This window comes from Aplidium turbinatum, chromosome 15 (genome assembly GCF_918807975.1).
Source record: "Aplidium turbinatum chromosome 15, kaAplTurb1.1, whole genome shotgun sequence".
In the NCBI taxonomy this organism is placed as follows: domain Eukaryota; kingdom Metazoa; phylum Chordata; class Ascidiacea; order Aplousobranchia; family Polyclinidae; genus Aplidium; species Aplidium turbinatum.
In genome coordinates this window covers 12,629,953-12,651,367 of record NC_137486.1, presented here as the reverse complement: position 1 = coordinate 12,651,367, position 21,415 = coordinate 12,629,953, and the positions used below count along the sequence as shown (strand labels likewise).

The window sequence follows — 21,415 nt, the reverse complement described above, 5'->3', positions numbered from 1 at the left end:
TTACGAATGACTAGAATAATTTGCGATATCTCAAACTCACGTAACAGTAACTGTGACGCAATAATGAGAAAGACATTGTCACGCAATTCAAACAGGTGTTCAAAGGTGGTGATGCAATGTTTCATCAGGTCTTACGAACGATGGTGCAATATTTGGACATTTTCTAGCAATTTCCATGACGTAAGATGCCAACTAGGTTAAGTAGACCATAACGGTTTTTATATGACGTTTGATTTGGTGAAAATTGTCCGTAACATAGCGGCCCCTAGTTATGACAGTCTAACATGGCATAACTATAACCATTTCAAAAACATTGTATTCACAACCACAGAAGGATTTCAATAATTTCTTTTCTTGAAAGTTTGTGTGGCCTAGTGTGTAGCCTTTCAGCAGGTTAGAACTTCGAAAATTTACGTGATGTATTACCCACCTTCACCGATAGCATTTCACTTCATAATTTATCTCTACTCACATTAGAATTTATCAAATTTAATTATCAATTTACTAGGGTTTTTGAGTGAGCAGTGTTTATTTCAGAGTATTGCATTATTTTGTTAGTTTTTTTGAACACAAAAAACTTTTCCCTTCCTTAATGCCTAGCTATGGTTGCCCAATATCACCGAGATGAACAAAATGTAGATGAGCGAGCAAAAAAATTTCACAAAAATGTAAAATTCCAAGCCGAAAAAAGCTGCATGAACTAAATATGAGTGGACCCCTTGGCAGGGTTGCAAGTATCGGTTCCAAATCGCTATTCGATAGCGCTATTCTCTACTTTTTCAATATCGATTACGTCATAGTCTTTTCTTTCTTCCGCCAATATCGTTTATGGTTTTTCTTTACTTTTTTTTGACTGAATCGATATTCTTTATTCGATTGTTTTGCAACTTTATTCAAGCCTTTAATTCTACTTAATAACATACGATCAGGGTTGCAAGTCGATATTGAAAAAAGTAGGGAATAAATCGATATCGATAGTCAAACAAAAAAGTAGAGACATATCCGATTTCGATAGCCTTTGAAAAAAGTAGAGAATATAGAATAGACTAATCGATATTAAACGCAATTCAAAAAAATACAAATCTAGTATCTGATTTTAAACTGCCTACCAGTGTTGCCTCTAAGAATTTAGCCATGGGGACAATCACCTGACTGAGTTTATTTCCCAACTCCTCCAAATTTGAATTCTTTGCATGCAGTGCCAAAGAAACAAAAAAGAGAAAACAAAAAATAAGCTGATCAAAACTATTATATTTCCAATTGCAACTTACGGATGCGAAACATGAACAAAACAGATAGAAGGTTACTGCGTGTTCCTTGGACAGTCAAAGTAACAAATGAGAAAATTCTCGAACAAATTAAACCGGACATTTCCCTAGAAGCTAGAATCGTCAGGCAAAAACTGTTATATTTTGGCCACATAATGAGAAGCAAATTAATGGAAAAAAACATCATGCTTGGTTTGATCAGCAGAGGAAGAGGAACAGTTTTTATGAAATATTGGATACATAATTCAGTAATCAGGCCAATTACAAAAGTACCCTAACCTGAAATATTGTTTAGAATTGCTAAATATTATTTTCTAAATTGTAAAAACTTGTTTTGAATGGTCGGTCCGGAGCGGGCGAAGAGGGCGGTCCGGCGGTTGTCTTTCTTTCGGCGGAGCTGCGGAGAGGCTGTTCGGGTCGGTCGCCGCCGAATCATTGACAAACAATCTAGTTGAAGACCGGTTGTCGTGATCGCTAGAGCAATATTTTACCTACGATTTGTTGAGAGTAAGCCTTCTGGTCTGTGATTCGTCTTGTCTCCCATGAAAAGGGCACTGCCGTCGTCGCGCGGTTGCGGCGTGCGTGCGATCGCTCGGGTTAGGGTTAGCTACAGTCTAATATGCAGCTATATATACTTATACAGTAGGCCTACATGCCGACTTCGAATAAAACTTCTTTTTGGTTACGGTGTTTTGCCACTCTCAAATTCGCACTTTCCACCAAACTAGCCGATGACTTGTAGGGCCGAAACATCGGGACGAAACATCTGGCACCCAAGAATGATAGGGTTTTGGTTGTTTGAGCTAACCTAGTACTCACTAGGCCTAGGCCTATCATAACTTTCTACCAAAAAAATGTCAATAGAGAAATAGAAAAAATTGATGTGTGGATGAAATCCAATAAACTTTCATTAAATTATAGTAAAACTACTTATATGATCCTCTGCAACAGAAAAAGTGCAGCAGAAAATTTTAGTCTGTCCATTAGTGGCCGATCCATCGAAAGGAAGAAATGTATAAACTATCTAGGTGTAACTTTGGATGAGCGATTGACATGGGATAGTCATATTATTAATCTTAGAAAGCAGCTTGCAAAGGTCTGCGGCATAGCATTTAAGCTGAGATACATTGCCCTTTTAACAGTATTACGGGCTTTATATTATGCTTTGTTTCAATCCAAGATCCAATACTCGGTTATAAATTGAGGACGAGCTAACTCTACATTGCTTGTTCCACTACAAGTGTTACAAAACAAGTTCATTCGATCCTGCTTATTTTTGCCGAGGTCAACAAATACAACTGTTCTTTATCACCAATTTAATGTGCTCAGAATTGACGATATTATTAAATTAGAAACTGCAAAATTTATGTACAAATATGTGCACAAAATGCTGCCCCGGGCCTTTGCTGGCTGCTTTATTTTTGTAAATGAAATTCACCATCATAAAACCCGTCAGAACCAAAAAAATGATTTATATTTGCCTTCTACAACGTCAAACTCTGGTAAGAAGATGCTATGTTTTAATGGAGTGAAACTATGGAATCAAGTACCAAAAGAAATAAAAGAAAAGTCTTACAATGTTTTTAAATTTAAATATAAATGTTTATTAAAGAATTTGCACAATGATCACTCCTGAAACGCATCATCCGCTTATTTCTCTTTACAATATTTTTTTTATGTTGCCCTGTGTTATTCCATTGTTAATGTATTGTTAATTCCATTGTTAATTTTTACAAATTAAAGTGCTGGTATTATGCTATTTATTATATACCATATGTGTTAATGTTCTTAATTTTGGGTCTTTTGTTTAAATGTTTGGGTGGCAGCTGACTTTGGTGACCTTTTGGTCTTTCGCTGCCATCCTTGTTGCGCGAATTATTTGTGTTTATTGTGTTTTTGCTTTTTGTGTCTTTCTTTTTCGCCAACAAAACAAAAAATAAACTGAACTGAACTGATTTGAGTAAACTTTATTATTCGTCACTGGTCAGTTTGTGTCACAGACCTAAACAAAGTCTGCTTGGAATGATAGCTGATGCCGCATACCGGTAAGTTCGGTAACGAACTTTCGTTGCCTAATCAGTACTCACACACCAAAAGAATGATTGGGTTTTGAGTAGGCCTATCTCGGCCCAATCATTATATCTTTCTACACATAAAATACATTATTTTTGTAAAGAAAGCCTGCTGAGGAGTACTATCTGCTAAGTGCTAACTCAGAACTGTTGCTCAATCATGCATAACTTCAAACAAAATGTGTATCCTTTCAACGCCGCTTGATCGGCATTGTTCAATTTTTATTGTTTTTTTGTTTGTTTTTGTTTGTTTTATCTTTATCCTGCATTGCGGGAAAGCGGACTTGAGCGCTATGCATCGGTGTACGCCTTCCGACGTACACCTGACCCACGCTGCAGCCGACGGCAATGTCTGTTTCCGGTTGTCTACTCTACTTATGACTTAAATTTGGTACTACCCATTACTCGAAATCGATCACTGGGTAGAGGCAATTATCGTAAAGTGTATGCGCTAGTGTATGCGCTGACGCCGCCAACTTTTTTTACAAGTTAAGTTGACGCATACGGCGTATGATTTTTCGAACGTTTGCGTTTAGCCTACTCTGACGGCGTCAATATTTTTTGTATGCGCGTACATCACTGGGTAAAGGTAAGCCCATAGTCGAAGGTTTAGAAAGCATTAAATACAGTCTTGCATGATTTAAGCTATTGATTATTGAGCTTCTGTGGTAACTTTTTTTTTTTTAGTAGTCAAAAAACATTGAACAGATTACTATGAGTGGGCCCCTAATCAGCTGTGGGCCCTTTCCTCCGGCCTGAAGGTACGGAGGTCGGTTATCATGGCCCTGTTCATAGGCTATGGCACAATTTATGAAAACAATGTGATTATGTCACACTGAACCAGAACTTTGAGCATCATTCATTTGTTAGCGATTTCTCTCTCTGCCACTCATCTAAGTTTGAAAACTTCAAGATTTTTTGTGTAAAGCATAATTTTTGTTTCATTTTGGCAAATAGAGATACTGTAATTTTAATTTCTTCAGTTGACGTTTTGGAACACTTAACTTAAAATACCCTACACCTGGAAATTCATAGGTAAAGTATTTGGCAACTTTACGAAATAAACCTGTTTTTACCCAGACAGCAAAAATTCATCATTTTTACATTGATTCAATGTGTGCATATAGTATTGGTAACTTTTGGTCTGCAGTAATTCATGGTATGGACATTACAATTGAACCAGTGAAGTGAGTAGGCTATATATTATACAGTTTATTTTCGAAAACAGTGTGAGAGGTTTGATTTGTTTAAATATAATAATATATATATATGTTTTTTTATTGCGATTTTGAATTTTAATGTTTAGCCAGCTTAATATATCAGTTTTAGATGAAATAATTGTTTGAAAAAGTGGATTTTATATCCTATCGATAAAAGCTAGTTACTTTAGTTCAGTTCATTTGTTGTTTCAGTTCAGTTGTAGTAGGGTACTTTACTTTTGAATTATTAAATTAGTTTACTAACAAAGCATTTTTTGTCATTGTTTGCATGGATAGGCAATGCCCTAAAGCAGTGGTTCTCAACGGGGGCGTTTTGATTTTGCAGGGGGGCGTTATGATTACTTCGGATTAAAGGAGGCGTTTTGATTACTAGGGGGCATTCTGGTTTAACTTTGCCAGTTCATAAACTTTGCCAGTTAAAAAAGGGGGCGTTGGGCCAAAAAAGGTTGAGAAACACTGCCCTAAAGTATTGTGTACCGGTACTTAACGTCAAAATAATTGGTTCATCCCAAAGTTTTAGAGTAACTACCCCAGTGTTTGTGAGTTCTGTGCTTCTTTAGTTGGCTTTCCATATCAAAATTTGCAGAATTAGGCTATAAATACATTAACTGAAACTGCTTATCAAGTCATTGTTCTGTTTTTATTGATATGGTATATAGGTACTCACTATACATATATTAAATTGCCTAAATCAAGTGAATATTAATTTGCCTAAATAATGATCTCTTTAGTCTTTATGGACATCTCGTTGTTTTTTAGGGTTGACGTTTAGGTGTTTTTGGACTTTTTTGATTTGTAATCATGCTGAGGCACTTGCTACCGAAAGCATTATATTTTATTCCTGTCTGCACTGCTGGATGTTCTTTATTTTATCCAGTAAAATATTTTCAAGTTGACAACACAAGGCGATTTAATAAAGACAAGATGAACCTTTCTGAGTTAAGTGAATATGTAAACAAGCAAATATTTCTATTGGAGCCTCGACAACAGCAGACGAATGTTTTAACAACACATGCAATGTTGGAAGCTTGTGATTCAGTGGAGGATGTTTTTGTGTTGATTGAAAGCATGTATCAAGCTGATAGACTTTGGAATGATGAGCTTATGTTGTATTATTACCATCTTAGTAAACTATTGGGGATTTTTTCAAAGCAGTACACCATACAAGATACTCATAGTGTTATCAATGATAAGCGATTTTATTTGCTATTGAAAAAAACAATGGCTGTTTCCGCTCAATTGAACTCTAGAGATTTGGTTAACTTTTTTTACTGTCTTACTAAATTAAAAGTTCCAAGCACAAGTTTTATTATCAAGCACACAGTAGAAATTTTAAAGAACAAAATAAACAATTTTTTCCCCAAGGTGAGAACATTTGACTTATTTATATAGAATTGCTACAATGTGTAGCGTAGGCTGATGTATGTGCTTTTGATAGCCTAGTCTTTCACTAGTTAATATTTTGGTTAGTAAGCCATGATATTTTACTAGGATTTTGTATCATTACTTGTTATTTTCATATCCTTCATTTTTATCAATGTATCATTCAAATTGATCTAATATTTTTATTTGATGTTTCATAATATAGCAAAAACAATTGAAGAAATTGTTTCAATATTTTCTATTTTTTGCAGTGTAGACTAGTTGTTGGAATCTTTATCTTTGAACTTAGAAAGCTTTTTTGAGAACTTAATCCTGGTAGTTTCACGTACCGGTACTTGTTGCATACACATACTTAAACCACTTATGTAGGCTTGGACTTGTAAAACTCTATACTCAATCCTTGTCCATAATCTTCATATGTGGTGAGTCCAATACTTGATCCAAGCATCGGGAGACGAGCAGATCCTTTCTCTCGGTCGCCTTTCCTTCAGCAACTATGTCCACCCAATTTATTACACCCTGTGTAGATGTGAGTGGTCTTTTTCAACAACCAGCTTAAGCCAGGAGTTGAACCAGGATTCCATAATTGGAAAGCGAGCACCTTATCCGCTGCGACATCCCAGTGCTGCTCATCTAACTACTCATTGGTTGCAGGATGTAGCCATCTGTTACGCTGCATTGAAAAGTCGCAACACAAACACACCAGAAATGGAAACTCTTCTCGCTGGGTTACTCATGCACTTGGAAAATCTAGCAAAAGATGAAAGATTTTTTGTTCGATCTGCATCTGATCCTATTGTGCTACCCTACAGCCTTTGCAAAGCTTTCGGAAGAAAAGGTTAGAACTTAGAAGTTAGAATTCATTCAATGAGAATTTGTTCTAGAAATACTTGTTTTTGTAGTAAAATATGTTTTGGTTTACCAAATTTTATTGCCAAAGTAATTGGTATCATAATTTAATCAAACAACTTCACAACTGCTTATGGCTACGGTACTTGTAAAGATTTTGTGTTTTATTCTGAACAATAAATTTCATAAATTTGACTGTTAAATTGTAACAGTACGGTAGTTTGTTTTTATTAAACGTGTTGTAGCTAAAATGGTCCTGAATGATATGATACTGTATCAGCTTCAGCCACTGAATAGGAGATTTTTTCACTTAGCATTTCCAACTGCAATCCCATATGGAAGATTGCTAGCAATATTATTTTTCAACACTATTTTTTTTTTAGCTTCACCACCGTTGAAAAAATGCTTATCAGAATGCCTCAACACATCCTTACAAACTTATAAACATGGCGAAGAAAAAAGTCATTTGGACAAAGCAATAAAAGCACTCCAGTCTCTTGCCTATCTTCACTATCCTAACAAAAATGCCATATATACTGCAATAAAAAAAATCAAGTGTAATTCAGGTAGGCTGTTTTAAAAATAGCATTTTCTCGACTAATGTTTGTACAAAAATGTGTGTATTCGTGCATTTAATTTGCTTTATATTTTAGTGAAACATAGTCATCTCGTTACATGCTTTCAGTTTCTCACTCTTACCTTTCGATTCAAAGCACAGTATGATTGATAGTTTTTGTTGATGCCTGTGCTTATCTTTATATTATATATTTTATCTTCTTTTATTGTCGTACTTGATTCCAAGCATTAACACTTGTATATAATATATTTTGCCCACCCGATCTTGAAAAGGTATGATAATTATTTAATGACTTTTAATATTTCTTTTTCAGATAATCTTACCAGTTTTCAAAAATGGACTGTGTTGCAATCACTCAATGATTTGAATGTTTCATTTTCTGATGACGTTAAATTGCTGACATTGTTGAACCAAGATGGCAATTATAAATTGAACTCTGGACCTACGTAATCTATTTTGCAAGCATCTTTCAAATAGTGCGATCCAACAACCAGCACGTGTTGACTCATTCCTTTCATTGTTGGTAATTTGCTGCGCAAGCTAGAGGCATGATGTAAAGATTGCAAGATGCATCTCACGGCAAGGCTATTTGACCAGGAGTCCATTTTCTTTGGTGAATGTCGTATCTTTTGTGTCAATACCTTCTGCCTTTCAATCTTGAATTTCTGTCAAAAAACTTTTACCACTACCCATGAGACCATAACTACACTGCATTACAATAATGGACAGTGGACACTCGTATAAAATGCAAGTGCAACAGTTATGCAATGTAAGAACCAATAAAATATAAGCATACAGTAATACTCTCAACGTATGACTGGCTTTCTAATTGTCCCACAATGCATGTTCCTTTTTGTTCTGAAACAAAATTGCGCTTTGATATTCTAATCAATGAGCATTTTTCTTGTAAAGAAAACAAAATTATTTTCCACCAACTCAGGTTAATTTGATTGAGCCTAGTATATTGCGTTGTGTGTAGAGAAGGCCACATTGGCATTGCATTTTGATTGACAATATTGGCGGTTTCTGTTGTATTCACAATTTTCCTCATCAACACTTTACAGAAGGAAACTTTAGCTCGTCTGCTATGCTCACCTAAAAGGATCAATCATATCCGTCAGAATTCCTGGAAATTACTTTATCGTTTCTTCATTTCAAATGCCAAGATCTATGCCAGGACAGTTTAAAAAAAAACATTTCGTTTTAGCACGTATTTGCTTAGGCTATCGTATCTCCCGATTGCGAACAACTTTGCTTTGACCTAAAAATCATTGCTTCGAACAGCCTTGTTCGAAACAAATTTTGAAAAAACGAAATGGAATAAAGTCCAAGTGTCTTGTGTTGAAGGAAAATGAAAGATGTTTATGTTGCACTCATGACTACAGTATTGACTTATGATTAATTATATAATTGTTCTAATATTAGAAATATCAATATTTTTGCCGATAACGATATTAATTTTTTGGCCAATACCGATATTTCAGTGTTGCAGAAATACGTAGCCTAAGCTTAACAATGATAGTCAAAGTAGACAGCAAAAAGCTTTATCAAGCGCAAAGACTGATTTTAATTGCACAAACATTTTCCATGTCAGCGTGGTGTTTCTACTTCAAAAAAATAAACCAATTTATTACACTGGTCCACACGATTTTTGCTCTGTGAACTTTGAAAACTGATTTAGAGTAATTTTGGGGTGCTGAATCCGAATATGACCTCAGATTTATGCTATCACGTCAGGTTTGTGAGATATGATAACAGCATATTGTTACTTTTGTCAAAAGTGGAAGATTTGACGTTGCGTTTATTGCACATACACATTGTGCAAGATCCAGAAATCCAGGCCATGTGGTGCATAAGTAGCTGAAATACACCTACCAATTATAATTTTGATACCAATTTGTTTTCTAAGCAACATTATTAACAAAGCAGTAATAACAAGCTAAAAGGGAGGCTATAAGTGTAACTGACCCCCTCCCCCCGTCAATGTTTTGCATGAAACCACAAAGATTTAAGCAAGCCTATGGCAATGCTTGTTCAGTAACCATATTTAGGCTGTTTTGGCCTGTCTAACACTAACCTTTCGTTACAGCACTGCATATGTTGGTGGTAAACGCAACGCCAAATCTTCCACTTTTGACGAAAGTAGCAATTTGTTGTTATCATATTTCACGAACCTGACGTGATAGGATAAATCTGAGGTCAGATTCGGATTCAGCACCCCAAAATTACTCTAAATCAGTCTTCAAAGTTCATGGAGCAAAAAAAAATTCTTTTTTTGTAGACCAGTGTTATCATTGAGTAATGAGTATAAAAAGAATGTTCAAGGCGAAATGAATGTTTTACCTTTGATAAACGTGTTCAATAGGTATGGGTGATAGCGTCTGCCAAATTTTACCGATACCGACGTATTGGCCCATCTCTACATAACACCTTTAAGTATGAGTTGTTGGCGTGTCGTTTTGAATATACAATGAAATACATAGGTCAGACAGCACCACCAGCCACCACTCAGCATTAAAGTATTTTGAGATGTTTATTTTAACTTGCAACACAAAATCTGATGACTTCATTTCTTATCAACTGCATTATATTGATGCTTATTGCTTATTTGTTTTATTGTTGCAACTTTAGCATTTAGCACGATTCTCTTGTTGGTGTAGTAAAGTTATTTTTGATGAAAACTGATTAAAATGGCCGACTTGGGAACAATCACTAAAATCACTGTAAAAGATATTCGATTTCCAACTTCACTGGAGCACCATGGCTCCGACGCAATGGTGAGTTTATTTATTTTAATTTCTTAAACTTTATCCTTCACTTCAAACTATTATGTATTAGTTGCCGCTTGCAAAAGTCTCTGATTATTAATTCAGTATTGTTACCACTTCTTATTACCAAGCTACACCAGTCACTGTTGAGCCTTACCTGCGCAGTATGTCTGTTTCTCTGGTAACTTATTTATACGTTGGATTGGTTGGTTTTGAATCTTTATCCTTGGACTGACAAAGCCTTGATAGTTTAAATTTCTGAGTTTTGCATACTTGTAGAGGCTTTTGACGCAGAGCCGGTTACCGAGATTGGCAGAGTGAAGTTTCCGATTGTTGAAGTGTTGTTGCCTGGTAATTGAATAATTAGATGGAATGATCTATTATGTGCCGCTGAAAGGAGATCAGTTCTTAGAATGCGTTGCTCAAGCGTAAACCTCGAGAGTCGAACCAGCGCCGCTTGATTCTGAAGGCTCTTCGTTCAAGATGTCACGCGCTAACCAACTGAGTTATAATTCTTAGCTACACTTTTTGCAAAAGGATGCTTTATTGGGTCTGCTACTATTCGGTGAGTCCGATTCGGTTAGTCCGATTCGGTGAGTTCCTAACCTCTAACCCTTAACCCTAGCCCCTAATCCTAAAACGGCAATGATAATTAGGCTACGGTACCCGACAATTTAAAAAAAAAATTGAAAAAATCCCCCGTTAAGGGATCGGACTCACCGAATCGGACTCACCGAAACGGGCCGGCTTTATTAGGGCTAGGAAATACCATACTGCTAAAAACTTGTCAATTTTTGTTCGTCCTGCTGATTGTGATACTCAAGTAACCTTTCAAAACATTTGTTTTCATAGCATGGAGAGGTGGACTATTCAGCTGCTTATGTTACCTTGGAAACAGATTGCAGCGATGGAATCGTGGGTTATGGGTTATCGTTTTCACTTGGCAGAGGAAACGACATTCGTAAGTTGTTTTTCTCAAGAATACAATTCTGTAAAAAATTCACACCTGTCTGAGATTAATAAGAAAACGTATTCCATTATTTGGCCGATTCACCAATGTTCGAACCCAACCTAGCTTGCAAAATGTCCCCTTCTTGGATTGGTTCAACGTCACAAGCAGTTAAATCAATGTAAAAAGCATCGATTTTGCTCGAAACGTTTGTTGTCACTTAAAATTTTCATTTTTTTTTTGTTGTTATATCGGTTGCTTCTCTGTACGATTAGGAAATTCGTCTTCATGTTAGTTTTCCGATCAACGTAAACAGGCTAATAAAACTTTAGTGAGAATCTGCATCAGTTTATATTTTTGTTGTATGATTGTCTCACTGCTAGTGATCCGTTTTTGTTTTTTTTAGTTTCGAATGCTGTTGAAGTGATCAGCAAGTTTGCGGTGGGGAAGAAGTTGGATGACATATTTTCCAATTTTGGAAAATTCTGGCGCCAAATAACACAAGAAGGACAGTTGAGATGGGTAAGCTCTGTCGTCTATACGCTGATACTCGTCATGCAGGGTATAATTCATACTTTATTGTTATCTGCATGTTGTGAGTGAGAAGTTTTTAACAAATGTACATTGTACATTTTAATCACAGCTCGGTCCAGAGAAAGGTGTTGTCCACATGGCGGCAGCTGGACTGTTCAATGCACTTTGGGATATTTGGGCTAAGAAAATGAACAAGGTATTTATTAATACCATTAAATGTTGTATTCAGTATTTGAGTTAGTGTGTCTACATTTTATGGGTTTCGTCATCGAAACCTGAATTGCATGACGTGCCATACGTACACTTAACTGCTAATGTTTTTTAATAAAAGCAATTAACTACAAATTGGAGTGTGTTTTTTCGTGTGATTACGTAGTGCATGACACGGTGACCTTTGGTGGCTTTACTTTACTTGCAAGAGAAGCTTCTTTTTTTCAAAAAAGTGTAGAGGGACTCTGCTTTCAAGGGCAGCCGACTAAAGGTTGGCATCCCAAAAATTCTGAATTTAAAAACAGCTTACTCATCAATTGTGTGGGATCTCAGCGTTTTCTTTTTGACTTTTTCAATCCATTTTATTCTTAAGCCAATGCTGACCTACGCATTTCTCCACAGCCTGTTTGGAAGTTACTTGCTGACATGACGCCAGAGGAAATCGTCAACTTAGTCGACTTCAGTTACATGTGAGTTTCTCTTTAAAAAATAGGATGAGATTATAAAAAGATGTTTGGTGTGAAATAGTGTTACCCATTTTTTTACAGTGTAAAAAGTTGCTCAGTACGTCATTACTTTATCGTTCTAGAACAGACGTCATCACAAAAGAAGAAGCTTTGATCATACTAAAAAGCAACAAGGCCTCTCAACAGGACCGCGGTAATTTCTAACAGTGTGTCGTGGTCTTTCTCGCAAAACTTTTTAAACCGACAACTTTTTCATCCGGCCAAATCATATTCTCAGACGGCAGCTCAGTCGCTTTTACATTGATTCAACAATCAACATCTTCTGACGTTGCCTTGTCGTGCCAAGATTTTTATACATTATACGATATAACTTATACAATTTTTTATACAGTTTTCATGCAATAAACATTTGTTAAAAACTTCGCACTCACAACATGCGGATAACCATGAAATATAAATTATACCCTGCATGACGAGTATCAGTGTATAGATGACATATCTAACATAAAACACGACTGGTTTGATGTCTGGGTGGTTGTTGATCAACATTTCCCCATACATTCAAGTTTAAACCACCTCAAGAAAGGTGCCATCGTTACAGCGAGTTGTTCAAGGTTGTTCCTTCAACGTTCCTTGTTCCTTCTCTTCAACGTTCCTTCTTCAACGTTGTTCCTTCTCTTCAACGTTCCTTCTTCAACGTTGTTCCTTCTCTTCAACGTTCCTTCTTCAACGTTGTTCCTTCTCTTCAACGTTCCTTCTTCAACGTTGTTCCTTCTCTTCAACGTTCCTTCTTCATCGTTGTTCCTTCTCTTCAACGTTCCTTCTTCAACGTTGTTCCTTCTCTTCAACGTTCCTTCTTCAACGTTGTTCCTTCTCTTCAACGTTCCTTGTTGTTCCTTCAACGTTGGTTTGCTTTTGCAGAGAACCTGCTGCTGCAAGAAGGCTACCCCGCCTACACAACGTCCACTGCTTGGTTAGGTTATTCTGATGAAACGCTTGCAAAAGTAAGAATTCTTAAGCGTATATCTCGTTCGTTGTTATGTTCTAAACTTTAAGCAATTCTGGATTCATTTGCCGTTCAATTGTTTGCCTTGTTTATATGTAAACTCGCGTAGCGACTATCTGTCCTGTCAAGTTACAACTATTTTAGTGATAGGTGTTGGGAGTGATTTGAACTTCTAGGTTATTAGTATTGATTAAACCTGTTGCAATGCAATTGATTGGTTCATTATCCAAAGCATAGAGTTTTGTTATTGTAGATAGAGAATGCATTTTGACCTTTCACGTGATATGAGATGTACACAAGTTCTGTTGGTCGATCACATATCATGACGAGACCCTGGCTCTGGTTTTATTGGTTCGTAGCTTTTTCAGTTTGCCTCTTAAGGTTTCTGTCCAATCGGTTTATTCTTCAGCCGCCGTCATAACTTTCTCTTGTAGGTTTAAAACATCCGAAGTTCTTTTCTTTACTAAATCTCGCATCTCCGTCAGCAGTATTATCTCTTATGCAGTTGATTTTTATGAGATAAAATTTACAGAAATGCGATGACGCGTTGAAAGAAGGTTGGACAAAGTAAGCAATTTTCATTATACCCCATCGTACATTTGTATTTACAAGTATTGTATGTTTTAATTATTTGCTCCATGGTAGTTCGTAATTTCCAAAGCATAATTACTTCAATAAAAAAACACAAGCACTCAACTTTAAACATCTAAGTTTAGTGGGACTGCTGTATAGAACGACATTATTCGAAGCCATATTATACTTGAAATGGAGGCTAATCTACTAACACATTGCGGGGTGATGTAATGCTTATGAGGCGTATTTAATTATGATAAAACTAATCTTTATCTAGACATCAAATCAGTCGCTTTTTGTCAATAGATGTAATATCGATAAACAATACTGATTTGCTGTCTGGGTACTTAGCCATTTTAGGTCGGGGGTCAACAGTTGGATTATAGATTAAATTACTAATGTCGTTGCTACGTTGTGTGTCACCAATCTGATCTCCACTTAATCCAATAGATTGAAAATGAAAGTTGGAACGAACATTGAAGACGACAAACGACGTTGTAAGTTGCTGCGGGACCACATCGGCTACGACAAAGATTTGGTGAGTTCTATAAATATTCTGTAATCTGTGAAAGTTGGTTTTCAATCATTTCGTATTGATTGACTCAACGACAAAATGTCGTCGATGTGCTAATCCAGCAGTTCTCAACCAGTGGGCCATGGCTCACTGGTGGGCCATAGAAGCATTTTGAGGTGGGCCACAGACATATTTAGAGGTGGGCCACAGACATATTTAAAAAATTGAAAGATTTATTGAAACATTTTGATTCATTTTTGTCACTATAGTCAATTTTACACTTGTGTGTTTGTTTAGTTACAATGAATGATGCTGCTGTTTTTAGTTACAAAGTGGCATACAGTTTTACATCAACTCAGTTTTTACAACACTTTATGATGTAGGCCTAATAGACTAATTTGTGATTACAATTAAGCCATCTTTATAAGCGGTAGCTTTGTTGAACTTCTGCAGATCCGCTTTTTAGTACGTGCAGCATTTTATTTTATGGATTATTTTGGGAAGGAATTGACAATACTGGAAGCTTTAAGTTTGATAAAAAATTACAAGAAAAAGGACAATGTGTATTAGGCCTATGTTGTAAAGTTTTTTGTCATCATTCATTGAGGCCATCACAACTGAAACTTCACCTGGAAAAAGTTCATCCAAATTACAAGGATGAAGATGTGAGTTTTTTTTAACGAAAAGAAGATAGTGTGAAGCGTCTGTGCCTGGATTCAACAAGTGGATTCTAGCAACATTCCAAAGGCAATGTTCTGCTGCTTTTTTTTAATAAATTTTTTGTAATTTTTTTCTTACATAAAAACTGAATGGGCCACAGAACTTTTATGCGAACAAAAATGGGCCACGGAAGAAAAAAGGTTGAGAACCACTGTGCTAATCTTTGATCCTATGCCAGACAATGTCGGATAAGAATTGCGAAAAACTAAAATGCCTCATAATTTTATTTGTTCTCAAATGTGTCCGATAGTTACTGATATAGAAGGATTGTAGAGCAAAGCAGCCAATCATCGTGTCCACCTTCACAATATATCAATCATTAAATGTCTTTAAATATCATTAAATAGAAAACCAGGCATCACAGGAACCTGTCCTTCGGCTGATTGGTCGTACAGATACTTTGCCAATTTAGATCTTTCGTTGTTAAAATAACTTTTTGTGCTCAGCTAGGTCTGTTTGTTCATTCACGTCCACAAAAGCCGTTCTTATTCATCTCGTTACTTTGCAACTATTTTGCAACCAGCGTTTTTCCGCTGGTTGATAAAAAGAAAATCAAGCGGTTCTGCCGTCATTCTTTGCAGGGCTCGATTTCTGATACAATTTCCTAGAATCTCGAACTTTTCCTAGTTTTTTTCCCAACAACCTTTATATTTTCAATATGGTGACACGCATTTTGAAAGCGATCAACTAATTTGTAGATATTTTGTTAAAACACAAAACTTTGTGTCACGCATCAATGAGCATCATTTTAAAATAACGCTGGCGCGAAAGAGTTAAATAATTGTGGAAGTTACATGAGCAATATCACTCAGATGATGGATGCTAACCAGCGATGGGATGTGGATGAGGCCATCTCGTGGATGAAAGAACTTGCCGAGTTCAAGCCGCTATGGATTGAGGAGCCAACTAGCCCGGATGACGTGCTGGGCCACGCTGCCATCGCCAAGGTGATTTTATTTCCAATAAAGTAAAGTTTTGAGCTGATCAAGGACATGCTTTTCTGAGTAGTTGCCTTTTAAGAGTAGCAATGAAAATGCATGGAATCTTTTTAATAATTTTGGTCAAAGACGAGTCACTGTAACTATACACAACAAACCACTAACTTTGCTTACTTCATTTTTTGCTGTTTTATCAGAAATAGTCTACTTCCAAAACGTAGATGACTGTTGCAATGTAGATTGTAAAACTGCTTAAACTATTTGATGGTTTCAATGTCATTATCCAATTATCCATTCTACATATTTGTTGTTATGTAATTTGGAAATTAAATATTTCTCAGGCCTTAAAACCGTACGGGATTGGAGTTGCTACCGGGGAGCAATGTCAGAACCGTGTTATTTTCAAGCAACTGCTCCAAGCTGAAGCGTTAAGCTTCCTTCAAATTGATTCCTGTCGCGTTGGCTCTATCAACGAGAATATAGCGATTTTACTGATGGCAAAGAAATTTAATGGTAATCCAAATACATCCACGTTTTGTTCATTTCTTTGTGAATATGGTCAACCTGTGACCAAAGTAAATTTGCTATAATCGGGTTACTTGCGTCTCTGTCAAAAGATTTGTCATCAGGTCCATCATGTTTGTTTCATTAAATCGACCTTCTTGACAAGTTAGTTTAAACTCAGGAGTAAATTTATTCTGCTTGAAACTCTCCGCTCATCCTACCACATTGTGCAAACTGAGGACAGTTTTCAGTGTAATCTAGTTACTTACAAATACTGTACTTATACTTACCACAAATGCTATCAATTCTACGTTTATGTGTCTAACGCTTATCTTCACCGCAGTTCCTGTGTGTCCACACGCTGGAGGAGTCGGTCTTTGTGAGCTTGTGCAACATATCATCATGTTCGATTATCTTTGTGTGTCTGCAACTAAAGAAGGGAGGTAAAGACATCGAATATCGTTTCGTGTTGTTGCTGTTTGTCCAGGAAGCAAAGCTATTGCATATCCTTCTGTAAATTACTTGTCGTCCTCATCGAAATTATGAGATTTTTGCCATTTATTATTGATATCACGAACCTATCATTTTTATCACGATCATCGATAACTCAAAAGAACCCATTAACAGTGGCACCTTCTTACGAATGTGGCGCTCAGGTACAGAACTCAGACGATATTATTAATGGTTGCAACTAGAGATGTAAATGCAAAAAAACGAACCGTTTTTTTTTTTTAAAAAAACGTGTTTTAAAAACACGCGTTTTTTTGTTTTTATTGTTTTTTTTTTCATATTTTTCTGGAAAAGTTGCAATTTTTTTACAATTTTCAGCTTAGTTTCATTATAGTGCTCTGGAAAAACATTGTACAAGTAAAAATAGTTTTATTGGTGTGCTGAAAGTCCTAAATATTTGTGCTTGGCAGCATATGTTTTCTGCATAGCCCTATGTTGTTTCACTTTCTTCTTCATTCCCAGGCATGTTTGTGGCAGTAGACCTGACAAACATTGAGTTAATGCAATTTGATACATGACATAATGTAGATGAGTTAATTTTATTTTCCTTTTATGGAAGTTTGCCTACGTTGTTAGTATACCAGTACTGGTTTTTCTTGTACACACTCAATGGGTTGACGAAATTTTGGCAAAAGCAAGATGGCTCTGCAGTGGCGTAGCCAGGAATTTTGAAAAGGGGGAGGGCGAAGCCCGTCGGCGTGTTCGCCTAAGACGACGCCTAAGTGGGGAGTCTGGAGGGGCCTCCCCCAGAAAATTTTGAAAAATTACTTTGAATTTGGTGCATTCTGAGAGCATTTTCATCAAAAATGTGGGTATGAATATTCCTGTAAAATAGTGCTGTCCGGTGGCATAGCAAAAGAATAAGATCCTGTTGTCTTCGGCATTTTTCGTAAATAAAGCTAAGTCTTTATGTTTTCTTACTAATTCCTGGCTGAGATATTTGAATGTTTGGTATTGGCAAAACTCGCTCTTTTAATGCAGTTTTGTTTCAAATTAGGCAAAATTTGTTTTAGAGACATAAAGAGGCTGAAAGCATCATTCTCAATATCGTGACGTCACACGCGTGCCAAAAGGGGGGTTGAAAGTTTTCCCTTTAAAGTGGAGTTTTTCAGCACTGCTCCGTGTTCACATAGTCAATAAATGATTCATAATACTTTTCCTGACAAGTATAAAGTTTACCCATATTCCCGCAATGCAGGAGAAAGATACAAAACAAACACCTAAGATGAAAACTTATTTTATTTGGAAACAAGAACAAATTTAATGAAAATAACAAAAATCTGATGTAGTAAGAGTCTATTTGTCTGCTACGAAGTAGTTATGCAAGATCATAGTCCTCAGATGAATAAAAATTTGTTGTGTTATTGCAATGAGGTTACCCTAATTGCTACATATTGTGACATTTAGTGTCAAAATAGGTAAAAAAAAACGAATAAAAAACAAAACAACTATAAAAAAAAAAAAACAAGCTCGTTTTTTTTTTAAAAACAAAAAAAAACGTTTTTTTACATCTCTAGTTGCAACCATATTTCACTCATCATCTGGTGACAAAGTTTGGTATAACGCAGTCAAAGAATGGCTTCTCTTGTAGACTGTTACTTATAATTATTATCATTTGTATTGGTTTAGAGTCTGTGAATACGTAGACCACCTCCACGAGCATTTCGTTTCCCCGGTCGTCATCCGCAACACATCGTACATGCCACCTGTGGTAAGAATATCAAGCATTTTATATTAAATCAAGTAGATCAGTGCTACTCAAACTTTTTTATGCCGTGTACCGGCTAAGCACCTTCCATCACTTGGCGTCCCGGTCAATTTGCGAAAAAAATACAAGAGCAAAGTCATTATTACTTTTGTAACAAATAGGCTACACAAAAAAAAAACAAGTAAAAAAAAACACTTTTATTAGCCTAATGGTCTTTCGAATTTTGATGCGAAGTGTGCGCTTGCTTATTTGCAACCAGCTTATCCAATTGCGGTTCAGTGGAAGACAATGCTACTGGCTTCAACAAATCTATGTAAAAACATGCTCAACTCACTACAATCATCTGATATTTTGAAGTCAGAGTGTGGCCGATCGATTGAGCCTCTCACTTCTCTACTCGTTACTGGACGCTGCATGTAGTATAGTCAAGCACGTGGACACAGCACAAACACACAAAAAGGATGATCATCTCGCATCGAACATTGCGATACTTTGTTGAAATAATGGATAACAAATACGAAATAACATTTCTTTGTGACGTAACTGGAAGTCGTCGTAGTAGCGGGCCATCAAACAGTCTATAGCTGGGAAAGCAGATTGAACATTACCGTTGCCTAAAAATTATTATATAGACGTTCTGATCAACATATAACAAATTACTAAATTTACAATTTCTCCTAACTGACCGCGTACCAGCAGCCAAGTGCTCGCGTACCGGCACCGGTACGCGTACCGGCGTTTGAGTAGCACTGAAGTAGATTGTCGTGTGCAGTTTCCTTTTTTTTTGCATTGGACGTGAAGGATCATGATCTGCCCCGATCTGACCGGACAAACTCTTAATCGACGTTTTCTTTTGCCTGGCATTCGGGTAATTTTTCGTCTAATCGGTAATGAAACAATAACCTTAGGACTAACTTTTCTGTTTTCATGTCTTAAAACTCTTGCAAGTCGGACCACATAATGCATTTATACAACCAAAAACGTCACCTTTTGTAAGTGACTTAAGATAGGCCTATATGAGCAACTGAAGGAAGATTTATGCAACTTATGGGTATTCTTACCAGGGCCGTTTAGAGGATAGTTTGGGCCCGATTCCAATGAGATTCTCGAGCCCCCAATTTAAAAAAAATCCAAGGAAAAATGCGCTCGGATCCAAAAGATACGCAATTTTTTTCAAGTTCCCGAGCCCTTTGGAAAGCTTACGGGCCCCTAAAATCATCTCGGGCCCCTAAAATTATCTTGGGCCCGGTCCAAAAGTATCCCTTGGACCCCTTGTCAACGCTACTGCTCATACTCAGCTCTCGCTTACGTAGCGCGACCATCTTCAACCGCATTACGAATGCTTGTTATTGTTTTTAGGTAGCTGGATATTCAACAGAAATGAAACCAGACACTCTGAAAAAATATCAATTTCCCAACGGAAGCGAGTGGGAACGACTGATCAAAGAGAAGAAGTTTGTTCTTTAAGCGGCGATAAGTTCTTCAGAAATGGCGAGAGTGCAATTTTTTATAATCAAGTGTCAGCGTAATTTTGTGTTTCGTTCAAGCCAGCGATGATCTTGATTTTCAATGTCTGCAAACCTCAAATCAATTTATTAGATTACGTGTTGTATGGATGCAGTTCTTTCCTTTGATATGCAAATAGGCTACGCTTTTGTTTCTTGATTGCAAGAGTGTTTGATTTGAAGCCACAGGTGCTTTTGTTTTACGACTTTCAATCGTTAAATTATTATTATTATTATTGATTAAACCACTAATAACGATCTTCTGCGTGGATTTTCGGTTATCTGGTGGGCTGTACTGATTGGTAATCCATGATTATGGAGAAAAATCTTGTGAAAGGAGCAGTTAAATGTGACTGCTCTTTGAAAATAGGTTTTTAATAAAAGCGTAACTTTTGTAGGGAGAACAGCCTACTGGTAAGCAGTGATGTATATTCCAGGTGTTGACTGATCACTCGCAAAAATCAAGGCATTACAATTTTTTATATTTCTCATCGACCGTTAATTTACTCCATAGTTTAGTGAACTGCATTTTTAAGGTCAATTTTGCTTAAAAATTTTGAAATTTTTTGAATGGCATTGTCAGGTAAATTTTTTGTGGGGATATTTGCTAGGGTCAGGGCCGTATGAGCACTATCTTGGGCCCTTCCTGAAATCTACTAGTGGGCCCCTATATTTAGTGATAGCGCTTAAAAATAGGACAAGAAAGCATTAGGTTAGGCCTAAGGGCCTTAAACTTTTTTTAAAAGGGAAAACGTTTACGTATCGTACAAATTTACGTTTCTTTTTCAAATAGCCAAAAAACATTAAACAGACTAAAATGAGTGGACCCCTAAACAGCTGGGGGAGGTTAACACGGCCCTGGCAAGGGGAAATATTTTCTGTGATTTTTACCGTTGCGTGGCATAGAAAAGAAAACACTAGGGCTAAGCTAGCAATTGACTACTTCGAAATTTAAGCAATAGTGACTCGAAAAACTAAGAAGCAAAAATCAAAATCTTGTTATATTTTACGACAACAGTAGCACTGCCATCTACCACAGATGCACTGCCATGTAGTACCACAGATGTAACAGGAAGCACCGATGGGACATAAAGTGTCTTTGCTGAGACAGAACCAAGTGCTTCAAATGGGTGTCAAACC

The 21,415-nt window shown here is 36.6% G+C and overlaps 2 protein-coding genes across 2 annotated transcripts; both read left to right on the top strand.

Annotated features, from left to right (window-relative positions):
• Window positions 1-5,484: 5,484 nt before the first annotated feature.
• Window positions 5,485-10,000, top strand: LOC145783978 (uncharacterized). The gene is made up of 4 exons (XM_082595739.1): window positions 5,485-5,925; window positions 6,598-6,781; window positions 7,176-7,358; window positions 7,683-10,000. The coding sequence occupies exons 1-4, from the start codon at window positions 5,485-5,487 to the stop codon at window positions 7,817-7,819; spliced, it is 945 nt and encodes a 314-aa protein (XP_082451865.1). The 3' UTR covers window positions 7,820-10,000.
• Window positions 8,862-20,772, top strand: LOC145783910 (mitochondrial enolase superfamily member 1-like). The gene is made up of 14 exons (XM_082595669.1): window positions 8,862-10,146; window positions 10,990-11,098; window positions 11,493-11,608; window positions 11,730-11,816; window positions 12,233-12,300; window positions 12,420-12,490; window positions 13,219-13,301; window positions 13,836-13,870; window positions 14,327-14,414; window positions 15,923-16,057; window positions 16,390-16,561; window positions 16,896-16,995; window positions 18,692-18,773; window positions 20,130-20,772. Exons 1-14 carry the CDS (start codon window positions 10,060-10,062, stop codon window positions 20,235-20,237), a joined length of 1,341 nt encoding a protein of 446 aa, XP_082451795.1. The 5' UTR covers window positions 8,862-10,059; the 3' UTR covers window positions 20,238-20,772.
• The last annotated feature ends 643 nt before the right edge of the window (window positions 20,773-21,415 follow it).